Raw genomic sequence first — 12,461 nt, 5'->3', positions numbered from 1 at the left:
GACAAGCCAGCCATGGAATGACAGCTGAGAGACATAGTATGGTGGCTGATGCCTCTCACTGGATTGACTGCCTGCTAATCTAGTTTGGCTTTTTTCCCTGTAGTGAATTTGTTGGCTATTTCTTAAAGCTCATATTTCCTATTCTAACCTTTGCTTCTAGCACACTAAAAGCCTCTTCAGGGTATTACTTATTAATAAACTGGTCTACTGGAGTATTTTTGCTTAAAATATATAAGTTAAGTTACTTCTTTAGGATAATCTGATGATACTTTTGTTTTGTTTTGTTTTGTTTTGTTTTATTTTGTTTTGTCTTGGACTGTTATGAAGTGTCCAGATTCATTAGTGCTAACCATAACAGCAAAGTTAACAAAAAAAATCAACTGCAGTAGGTATGCTGAGTGATTTTTTTTTTAAAGTGATTATACACAAGTTTTGGAACCTTGTTTAGCCTCTGTCTATACACCATGGCTAACGTATTAAAGAATTTCCCTCTACTTAAATGCCAGTTCTTGCAATTATTCAAACCACTCACAATTTTAAATTTGTTTTTAAAAATTGGCAATAAATGTTTAAGATTAGTTGGAGAAAGATCCATCCATTTCCTCTCTCTTACTCAAAACTCCTACTCCAGCATCGGAGTGTAAGGCTACAGGTTGTCATCCTACAGCCAATAGTCTTAGACACTCAATTCATGGTCTAAGGCTCCAAGCTAAACAAGGAGTGGGTAAAACTAAGACACTCTACTTATTTATTTATTTATTTATTTATTTTTTTATGTTGGCAACAAAGAAAGCTGTGACTTAGTTTACCCTTTGCCAGGGTTAACTGCACTAAAAGACTGCCCTTTGATATCCTTTGTTTTTAAAGCTACTTACTAAAGTGTGGGGTTATCTTTTCACCAGACAAAGATGAATGCTCTAAGGATAATGGCGGTTGTCAACATGAGTGTGTCAACACAATGGGGAGCTACATGTGTCAGTGCCGTAATGGATTTGTGCTGCATGAAAATAAACATGACTGCAAGGAAGGTACGAAGGGAGTGTTCTTTTCTTGACAACATCCAGAATTTCATGCAGTTTGGGTAAAGCACTGCTTCCAAGTAGAGTTAATCATATCAATGAGTAATATCATTGTTGACTGTTCAAATGTCAAAAAAAAAACAAAGACAAAAACAAAAAACATGTACGGTGTTCAGATATCCAAGCCTACTAATGGAAACTTCACAATACCCAAAAGTTCTGCACTTCACACACGGGTGGCATTCGAATAACTTTGTATAAACAGATACAGAAGTGGCTGTGATGCCATCTGGCAGCCAGAAAAGCACCACATTATCCCCAGGTCCTCGTAGAACAGACCCTGTAACAGTCTCCACATTTAAACTTGACTTCTGCTAAATGTTTTGCATTTGGTTTAATTTCCCTCCCCAAAATATCTCATCTATGCTACATGAGCGATGGCACTGTAAATACCAGTAGTATCAAACTCAAATGCCTACCAGAGGAAAGACATTTGAAAATGGTGCCATTTAAAGTTTTAAGTCATGATTTTGGCAAAAAAAAAAAAAAAAAAAAAAACATCTAATAGCACAATATTAGTCTATTCATTTTTGGTCCTAAGCTCTTAAAATATTCTAATTTTATAAGAACAATTATCTGTATCTCCTCAACCAGTATGAGCTAGATGGAAACAAGAAATAGTTATTCAGTTCTTATTTCATTCTTAGAGGGTCTCTCCTGAATTTTCTACTTAAATTGGATTTGTGCCCATTTTGAAAGAATTACCATGGCAGATTTTATAACTTTAGTTATTAGCACGTACAGATTGGTACGTCCCTGGCTAGAATCACAGTTAGATAGCAGGTCTTTGTATTAACATTGGAATTGTACAGGATATCCTGAACTGACCCTTGTTCCATTCAGTTTCTTTCAAATATTGTCACATGTCAGGGTTATTTTTTCTGATTTTTCATTGAGCTAATGATATTAACCAGAATCATATGCAAACAAGAATTTCTTTTTTCCTTTTTTCACTTTCTATATGAGAAGATAAACCCATGAAGACTGATATTTGTAACTGAGTAAAGTTTTTTTGTTGAATAAACAGGCCGGGGAATAGTCCAGTTATTTCGCAGCATTGGAAGATAATTCAGAAAAAAAAAAAAAGAGAGAGACAGCTTTTGCAAAGTATGAATATACCCTGTGGCTCACAAGTAGCAAATATAATTTAGATACCTTATTTCTCTGCTTATTTTTAAATATATTTTTTTTTAATTTTTTTTTTCAACGTTTTTTATTTATTTTTGGGACAGAGAGAGACAGAGCATGAACGGGGGAGGGGCAGAGAGAGAGGGAGACACAGAATCGGAAACAGGCTCCAGGCTCCGAGCCATCAGCCCAGAGCCTGACGCGGGGCTCGAACTCACAGACCGCGAGATCGTGACCTGGCTGAAGTCGGACGCTTAACCGACTGCGCCACCCAGGTGCCCCTAAATATTTTTAAAAATTAAATATTTTTAAATATTTTCAAGAAAGGATTTCATAGGAAACTTACTACACAACAACAAAAAAAAACTCCCAGTCTAAGTTAGAATGGGTAGGGTGCTGCTTCATAAATTACAGAGAATGGACACAGCCTGAGGATATTAAATATTTTTTTGATATTAAAAATTTTTGAAGTTTGATATAAACAATGTGGAGTAGTCTCTTTTAAGGTAAGGTTATTTTATTGTGAAAAACATAAAAGAAATTTCATATTAAATGAATGAAATAGTCTTTGAAATTAGTTTAAAAGTTATTTCCATGACTAGCAGCTGTTTACTTATTTTTCCCCTTAACGCTTCATTTTACTTTGATGAAATTAGGGTTCATTTAGTTTAGCAGCTAAAACTATGATTTAGATATCAAGTATTTACTTTAACTAAGGGTGAGGGAAAATGTAAATACATGATCCATAAAATGGTTTAATGATGCCAATTAGCTGTAAATGATGTTTCTGCCAATGGGAAAAAAATGAATTGAAAATGGTGTAGTTCACTGAACCCCGTTTGTGGCATTGCACTCAAATATTTTGTACATGCCAAGCGTTGATAGCTTTGATGTCAGTATATGTTGCTCTGTTAAAATCTGAGCTTTCAGATCTAGCAGTTTAAAATAGTTCATTTTTTTAAGCATCTATCTGATTCATTGTAAACAATTTCATGTGAGCAAGAAAACAAACATTGCCTGATTATGCTCAGCAACATGTTTGCCAAGGCAGATGCCTGTGATAACAGAGATTGGCATGGTGATTAGTTAGTACTGAGGAAAATCTTTCAGTGGGATAGTGGGTAAATGGGCTACTTTCTTGCTAAACCAACCCTGGGCTAGATTTCCAGACTGACTTATATTATCCTTGTTGGCACAGCTGAGTGCGAACAGAAGATCCACAGTCCAAGTGGCTTTATCACCAGTCCAAACTGGCCAGACAAGTACCCAAGCAGGAAGGAATGCACGTGGGAAATCAGTACCACTCCTGGCCATCGGATCAAATTAGTAAGTGAGCTCATCCTTCTTTCTATTAAGTGGACTGCCCGTGTCTTTTGTGGCTAGCACACGGAGATAAGTTGAATGTTTATTTAATTGAATTGCATTAGTGGGCCGCTGGAAAATACTTTCTTATGCTTTCCTACTTACACTAAATAAATCCCTGATTTCCTAGATCAAGGTGACAGTAATGACAGCCATGTAGCTCTCATGTGGTGTTCTTATCCTGGATGCTTTAAAAGGCATTATCAGCGTTACTGCAAAACAGTAGGCTCTATTTCCTAACATGTTATTGGTAATGATATTTGCAAATGGGGACAGTAAATGAACAAAAACACATCAGAAATTCAGCAAGAAAGAAATAAAATGACTATCGGCCTAAACCCAACATAGCACTGGCTGTGCCCATTCTGTATACCTCATAAACAAAGCATATGTATTTTTTATAAAATTAATTTTGCCTTGTGGCTTGTGGAATGTCATTTTTGCATCACGTAGTTGCCCTTTTTTAGATGGATACTGATATCCTTAGACTTCCTCTCCCTAAGGAGACACCACGGCTTACTGTGTCTGTGCATACACAGAATAAAGGCCATGTAAGGGTAGAGCAATGAAGTGGCCACCTACAAGCCAGGAGAAGAGGCATGACCAAACCTGATAGCACCTTGATCTTGAAATTCTAGCCTCCAGAACTATAAGACAGTATTTTTTGTGTGTTTTAGCCACTCAGTTTATGGTAGACTTTATTCTGTGTATGCACAGACACAGTAAGCTGTGGTGCCTTCTTATCTTCTTACAAGGACACTAGCCCTATGGGACTAGGGCATCACCTGTATGACCTCATTTAATTTTGATTACCTCCCTAAAAGCCTTATCCCCAAATACATCCACACTGTGAATTAGGGATTGAATGTATGGATTTGGGGAGAACACAATTCAGTCCATAACACCATCTCTTTGCTGAAATTTCCCAACTGTTTGTTGTCTGCAGTTTTACTAGAATCTTTTGCGTATTAATCATAGTTACTTTAAATTCCATTTCATAGTTTAAACATAGGGGTCATGTCTCAGTCTGTTCTGTTGGTTATTTTCTCTCTTAGTGGTGCGATTTTTTTTTTTTTTGGTTTGTTTTTCTTGCCTTTTTGTTTGTCATATAATTTTTATTAAATACCAGACATTATGTGGATAACAGTAGAGACTTTATGTCTGGAAGTAGACACATCTCTTCTGGAGGCTGTTAGCACATGTGTGGGTACAGCAGGGGCTGGTGTTGAGGAATCTAGTCAGTAAAGCTGAGTGTGGGTTTTCTAGTTCCTACCATCACCTTCAATGCGACATTGGCCTTGAAAACCTTTTTCTTAGATTGGAGGCTGGGATTTCAGAGGCATTTTGCAATACTGCTACTTTAGCTTCCCTGTTCATCTCCACCATGACTTATTTCTCTCTCCATACTTTTCCTTCCCCCAGTTTCTTGTTACTTGGTATTTGCTGCTCCGGTGGGGAAGGCAAGGGGTTCTCCGTTGTCTTAGTACAGCTTGCACCTTAAACAGGCCCCGATTGTTGAGGTCTTGGAAATGGCCTTCCTCAGCAGTCCTGCCTCTTCTCTCTGTGGTGACCAAACTCCATCTTCTATCTCTGGTTGGTCTTCCATGAGAGAAGACCTTCTATAGTGGTAGCAAGTCTCTACTGTTGCTGCCTTAAGAACCTGTGACCAGCAGTTCCCCAGGGGAAAAAGTGGCTTGTTGTGTTGTGGGGTTTTTTTTGTTTGTTTGTTTTTTCTGTCATTGTCATTGTTGTTTTACCTTTCCCCTGGCTTCCGTGAGTCTTTGTCCTTGCCCTGGTGGTGACGGTTTTCTTTCCCTTTCCCAGAGGTTTACAGTTTGTTTTTCAGAGAAAGGCTGCCTCTGGGCGTCATGTTTTTGCTCATGGCAGTGACCGCTTTCCTCCTCCAAGCCTGCAACACTGAGGAAAGCACTTAGCCTTCTCCTGCTGTGTCCACAATTTCTCTCATGAGCAGGAGATTGAGGTCCATGGAGAAGAGACTGCAAGTGGGTGCAAACTCCCCTATGTCTACAGCTCCCAGGGGCTCTGGACTCTTCCCCTATTCCACACCTGACCTCTACCAGTTTATTGCAAAGACTTCTTACCTAGTTATATGGCACCCAGCATCTCTTCCTTTCAGGGTCCGCCACTGGTGAACAGGTGTTTGTGTCTCCTCTCTCCTTGGAGGAGGCTGAGATTCAGTGGACTGCATATTACTTGGTTGACTAATGACATCAGCTCTTTGACGTATTCAGCAAAGTGATCTTTAAAGTTGACACGGGTTTTTCTTGTTGTTAGGGTAGAAGCAACACAAGTTCCAGCTATCTATATCCAAGAGGAAATAGAACTCTTGATCTACCCCAATTTTAAACACGACAGTATTTTATTCTTTCTTAGTTATATACCTTTCAGCTTATTGAACACCCCTTCCAATTCTAGGACAGTATATTCCTTCACAAATTGCAAGCTTTAATTTTCATGCAAATATTCCACTTGAGGGTCAGAACATAAAGCATGTTTGTCAATAATAGTCATGCCTGCTCGTATCCTAAGAAGGAATTTCCCAGAAAGAAAACAGAAGCTCTAGGCAAATGTTGATTGCATTTGACTTTGTGATCTTTGTGGTATAGTTATGGTCTAAAGCCAGGCTTTCTCAGATATTAGCATTCATCAGAATTACCGGGACAGCTTGTTAAACACACATTACTGACACCCCAAAGTTTCTGCGTTGAAACATAATACTAATTCCAATTCCCTTATCCTATTAATGGTGTTCATACAAAACCTAACTCTCAATACACTCTAAGAGCTGGAATCACTAGAAAGTGTGTCATAACATTAGCTACCAACTTCAAGTGATATTTCAGTTCTGTAGTTTTTAATTCTTACTATTTCAACATTATTGCTTACGTTTACTGTCATTGTTTCCCTACTTGTTATAAAACTACTAACTAATCTACTTTAAAACCAAAATCACCATCTGTAGCAGGTAGCAACCAATGGACATTTGGCCCACACTGTTTATAATTCCACATCACATCATTCAGTCACTTTCCTGTATGGTTAGACATTATTATATAGGAGATTTTTAGCAAAAAGATACATTGTTCCAGATAAATGCATTTTGCCTGGTTCCTTTGAAATTCTTAATTTTCATGGAAGAACTGAAACCCAAACTGAATTTGGAAAATGGATTCCAAGGAAACTTGAAAAGTTATTAAATCTTTTAATGCCCTTAGGCCAAGAACTGCTGATAGATACTGAGCTACAAGCTAGTCTCTTTATTATGGGCTAAGGCAAAGAGAAAAAGTAAGGAAAACATTTGATCTCTCTTCGGTGCATCTTGAAGCTTTCTTTACAATTCATATATTGTTACCCTTCTTAGGCTGCATGGAAAAATAAACATTTCTAAATATTTCACGTATTCATAGAGAAGCAAAGGAAATTATTCCTAAATACAATTTCATGAGATATAAAGAAAGCTACCATATTTGTGAATTTTAAGAGACCTGCTGTTCTTTCTAGCACAAATATTCCTTTAACTTGATACTGAGTTATGTTGGCTGACATGCAAGTAATCGTTTGTGGGTAAAACCAACCTTTCTCTGTGTTTGAGATAAACATATTTTAGTTGATTTGGTTTATATATAAGACTACAAATATCAAGCCTATTTAGACAGTGTTGGAATGATGGAGTAAAACGAATAATAAAATCCAACGCCCTTTGAGAGATATGAGCATTCTTGTGCATAATATTTACTTATCATGAATATATTCTTTTGGTTCATATTGTGATAATCCCTATCTAATGTATATTAGCATACAATAATATAAGGGCTGAGCTATATATAAGGAGTGGTCAGTTTATTACAGATATGCAGAAATGTAAAGCTTTTGGCATTTTAATGCAACTATTTTATGTACTGTTTTAGTTATCTATTGCTTTGTAACAAATTAACCCAAAGCCTCATGGCTTAAAACAAGCACTCTCCTGTGCTTGATGATCTGTACTCTCCTGACAGATTTACTCTGTAAAGTCCAGAATGTATAGCCAGAATACTATTCGGTTGTAGTATATACCACCTGATACACAAGCAGGAAATCTTCAAAGGCGATTTTTTTGAGCGGGGGGGGCACCTGGGTGATTCAGTTGGTTAAGCATCCAACTTTGGCTCAGGTCATGACCTCACGGTTTGTGAGTTTGAGCCCCCCATAGGGCCTGTGCTGACAGCTCAGACTCTGGAGCCTGCTTCAGATTCTGTGTGTGTGTGTGTGTGTGTGTGTGTCTCTCTCTCTTTCTCTTTCTATCTCTCTCTGCCCCTCCCTGCTCACTCTCTCTCTGTCTCTCAAAAAACAAAACAACAAAACACAATAAAATAAACGTTAAAAAAAAACAAGAAAAAATTTAAAAAGGCAAATGTTTTAAAAATATTTTTTAATATTTATTTATTTTTGAGAGAGAAAGAGAGTGAGAGAGTGCAAGCAAAGGGCAGAGAGAGAGGGAGACACAGAATCCAAAGGAGGCTCCAGGGTCTGTCAGCACAGAGCCCAATGCGGGGCTTGAACTCACCAGCTGTGAGATCATGACATGAGCTGAAGTCGGTCGCCCAACCGACTCAGCCACCCAGGTGCCCCTAAAGGTGATTTTTTAAAAATGACTCAGTAAATACTGTTCAATAATATAAAGCAACAATTTTAATACAATAATAGCCTAAATTATGTCTATAGTACATAATGAACATACTCATAATTTTTGTCCTTAAATCATGAATTGACTATTATAAAACGAAATATAAAAATTAAGTAGAGTTGTGTTTATGGATGATTACGCCAGTTCTTAAAGATATTTTTGTACGTTCTTTTATAAACTTTTTTTGATACCTGCTCTGATCTTTAGAAAACCCTGAAATACTGTCTTCGTGTAAATGTAGTAAGCTGGAGAGCTGGGATCCTGAGAGCCTGATAGTGTGTTTTAAAAAGTTGGGTCGCCTGGGTGGCGCAGTCGGTTAAGCGTCCGACTTCAGCCAGGTCACGATCTCGCGGTCAGTGAGTTCGAGCCCCGCGTCGGACTCTGGGCTGATGGCTCGGAGCCTGGAGCCTGTTTCTGATTCTGTGTCTCCCTCTCTCTCTGCCCCTCCCCCGTTCATGCTCTGTCTCTCTCTGTCCCAAAAATAAATAAAAAACGTTGAAAAAAAAAAATTTAAAAAGTTGTAACATAGGCACTCTCTCATACGAAATTCCACAAATAAAAACATAAATGTCCTCAAATTTGCCTTTTCTTAAGAGTGCTCTCCAGGTAATAAAATGTAGCTTCACAGGGTACTTCTTGCATCTCACAAAATCATGCTTGGACTAAAGAGCACTGAGAACTAATGTCAGTATAATGCCCAATGGTTTCAAAGTGGTATCATGCATATTATCTCAAGTTGGGCTCACAAATGATACTTGTGGAGAAGGATGCAGTTTAGGGGGGTTGGCAAGTGTGTAAAGCTGGCGGGGGTCTAAGGACCTTCAAGCCCGAGATTCTTTCTGTACCTTTTATTTTATTTTGTCTTATTTATTTTAGCATCCTGCATCAGAGAGAAAAAAGATCCATAATTGCTACATATGTGTGCATATATACTAATTTCAATGGGAAATGTTAATAAGACAAAGTTACAATGATGAAGTAAAATGAACATACAACAGAGAAATAAAAAGAGGTTAGGACCATATATATTTTGAATTTAAAGTGACTTGTGTCTAAACGTAAGGTTTCTACTTACTAGCCATCTTGAGATGATACTTGAGAAAGATACTCATCCATTTAGTCTCCATTTCTAGATAGGAAATTGGAGATAATACTTAGGAATGTTGTAAGTGTATCAAATGAACTTGTATATTAAGTATTTGGCATAATGCCCTGTAAAAGCCAATAAACACTGATATATGATATCCAAATAGCAATTATAATTATGACAATGATCAATAATAAAAATTATATACCATTTTATTGGGTAATTCAACCAAGATCAAGTTTTTGTGTAGCCTTATGAAGTTGAAATTCAGTACCAACAATTAAAAATACAGCTAATAATTATTTGTCAGAAAACTTTTTCTTTAAAGAGCCGATAGGAAATAATATGGACTTTGTTGACTGTGTAGTCTGTGTTGCAACAATTTTAATCCGCTGCTTTGGTGTGAAAGCATCCACAGACAGTACACAAATGAATGGACGTGGTTGTGTTTCAGTAACTGTTTAATTACAAAAACAGCCTGAAAACTAGATTTGCCAGGCAGAATTTACCTAGTTTGTTAAGAAGGTCAGGGTAAAAGGGTTTGAAATCATGAAGTCCATAATTGTTTGTGATTATTTTCCCTGAAATCACAGAGGGTGGAAATATTTAGCTCTTAATTTCTGTGGTAGACGGAATAATGTTCCTCATCCCCCAAAGATGCCCATGTCCTAATCCCCAGAACCTGTGCACGTGTTACCTTATGTGGCAAAAGGAGCTGTGGTTAAATTAAAGATCTTGAAATGGAGAGATTATCCTAGATCATCTGGGTGGGCTTGATGTAATCACAAGGGTGCTTACAAGACAGGAGCAGGAGATCAGAGAGGAGATGCTATACTGTTCGTTTTGAAGATGGAGGAAAAGGATATGAGCCGAGGAATGAGAGCGGCCTCCAGAAGATGGGCAAAATGCAAGGAAACAGATCATCACCTTCCTCTGGAAGGTCTGGTGCTGCTCACCCATTTTAGACTTCTAACCTTCATAGCTGACAGGGAGTGCATATGTGTCATCTAAGCCACTAAATTTACGGTAATTTGCTACAGCAACAATAGGAAACTAATACATTTGCTTTCTCTGTGTTTGTGTGTGTGTTTAACTAGGAGATGCTGACTATGTGATAATAGCTTTACAATAGAAAGAAACCTTGATTAAACGGTAGTTGGGGGGAAAATGTCTTCTTATTAGAAAAGAAATCAAGTTCTGAATGAATAAGACAAGGATCTATTTTACTCCTGGTTTCCTCCTGTCTTGATTCTGGAGACTCATCATTACATTTTTGGTACTTTTTTAATGTTTTGAATTGCTCCACATTAAATAGAAAATAAAACAAAAACAGACCAACAAAACAGAAACAAAATTCCAGGCATAGGAGCATATAGCAATATGTGCTCATGTCATGTTTATCCTATCCTGGAGTTTTGTGAAGTTATATAGTTGCAATTTATAGCTTTAGATATGGGATATTTAGAAAACAAAAGCACCTACAAATGTTACATAATTCTCCACTATAAATTCACAGAAAGTGTATTGACCACAGCTATAGAGGACTCATGGGGGGAGAAAAGGTCATTTGAATCAGAAGGCTAGGGTTTGTATTCCATGCTGCCATTTTTCCCAGTGGCCTTTACTCCTTCCAGTATCTTGTGGGAAACCAACTGACAGTTCTTACCGAAGACAGGAAAAGATGAAGGATGGCTGGGCCCAGGGAGTGCTAAATCTTATCTCACAGCTGCTCAGATTGCATCAGCGTCTTTCATTCGCTCACTTTTAATGGTCACGCTGGCTAAATTGTATTTTTGCATTGAATGCTATCATTTTATTTTCTTGTCCTTTATGAATATATATGGCAACTCAGGATGACTTTACCCTTTAGCCACCGCCTGTATTTTCAATCAAAGTACCTCTACAGATGTTCATGTGAGGCTGCATATGGAAGCCTGGCGGGGGGCCAGCTAGGTAGATTAGGCTTGCTTGGGAGTTCCAGAAACACATAGTTATTCTTTCCACAGCCCAAAATGAGAATTCAATTTTATTTCTTTTGAATGAGACTCCTTAAGCTCTTGGTTTGCCTTGTGGGAAATCCATTAGTATTTCTGATGAGAGCTCATGGTTATTTGCTCTTTTTTCTTTTGTTTTGTTTTGTTTTTTTAAACTTAGATTAGTAACCTTAAAATCATAGAAATATAATCATGGAATGAGTAAGGTTTAAATGTTCGAATACTAAAATGCCTATAAAGTTTTAGTGTAAACACCTAAGAAAAATATTTTAAAGTACCAAAAAAGAGGGCAGTGTTTCAGCAGAAATCAGACTTTCTTACCACTCCATACATCAGCTTTGCTTAGCTGTCCTGTTACCATTGTGTAGTTGAAGGATGTTTGGGGATTCTAAGTGTCTTCGGGGGTGCGAGGGAAGCAATTCTGTGACATTGATTCCTAGTGGCTAGAAATCTCCGTATTCTGCATTATTTAGATATAGATATTCATGGCTCAGGACGCATCATAAAAGAAAGTAATAAACTGTGTCTCACTGTATCTTTAGGAATTCTACAAAAATATTTTTTGAGGTTTTCCCAGTGTCCCATGGACCCCTGTAATACCTTTCTATGGCCTAGAAATGTTTTTTATTGAGGCAATGTCACTACATATGGAGGTCTCTAATGTGAATATCTCTATGATATTAAGCGCCAGATTTATGAGATCTCGGCATGTGAATTGGTCACGCTTTTGCTTGTGTGGAAGCATTGGGGTTAGACTGACTTCTGGAAAAGGACCACCCAATCTTTGCAGATGAACTAACAAGCTGCTACCAATTCCAGGAGGAACAGTCACTAAGACCTTAATGAAGGAGAATTGTTTGCATCACTTGGGAATATGTCAGCTGCAAAACTTTTGCCTAATTTGACTCTTCCAGAGTCAGTCCGATTCCATTAGTAATTTGATAAAAAGCGGGAGCCAGTTGGCTCCAAACCAGGTGTCAGTATGCCCCCAGCCCACAAGCGCACTGCCACTCTGTGTGGTGTTGCTCTGTTCTGTAAAACAGATGTTATGATTCACTCCAGACATCCTGCATTTCATTAGGGAGTGAAATAGTCACTTAGTTATCTCATTCACTTACTTTTCA

The 12,461-nt window shown here is 37.7% G+C and overlaps 1 protein-coding gene across 3 annotated transcripts in view; it reads left to right on the top strand.

The window, feature by feature from the left end:
- The window catches only part of TLL1 (tolloid like 1), a 210,349-nt gene that overhangs the window by 182,324 nt on the left and 15,564 nt on the right, over positions 1-12,461 (top strand). For all 3 annotated transcript variants that reach the window (XM_019441055.2, XM_019441056.2, XM_019441057.2), the window contains 2 exons: positions 903-1,028; positions 3,406-3,533. In XM_019441055.2, the coding sequence (XP_019296600.2) occupies positions 903-1,028; positions 3,406-3,533 (254 nt within the window). The remainder of the gene's footprint in view (positions 1-902; positions 1,029-3,405; positions 3,534-12,461) is intronic.

The sequence above is a fragment of the Panthera pardus genome, unplaced genomic scaffold (assembly GCF_024362965.1).
Source record: "Panthera pardus isolate Hobbes unplaced genomic scaffold, ASM2436296v1 HiC_scaffold_13, whole genome shotgun sequence".
NCBI classification, from domain to species: Eukaryota; Metazoa; Chordata; class Mammalia; order Carnivora; family Felidae; genus Panthera; species Panthera pardus.
This window is presented reverse-complemented; position numbering and strand designations above follow the sequence as displayed.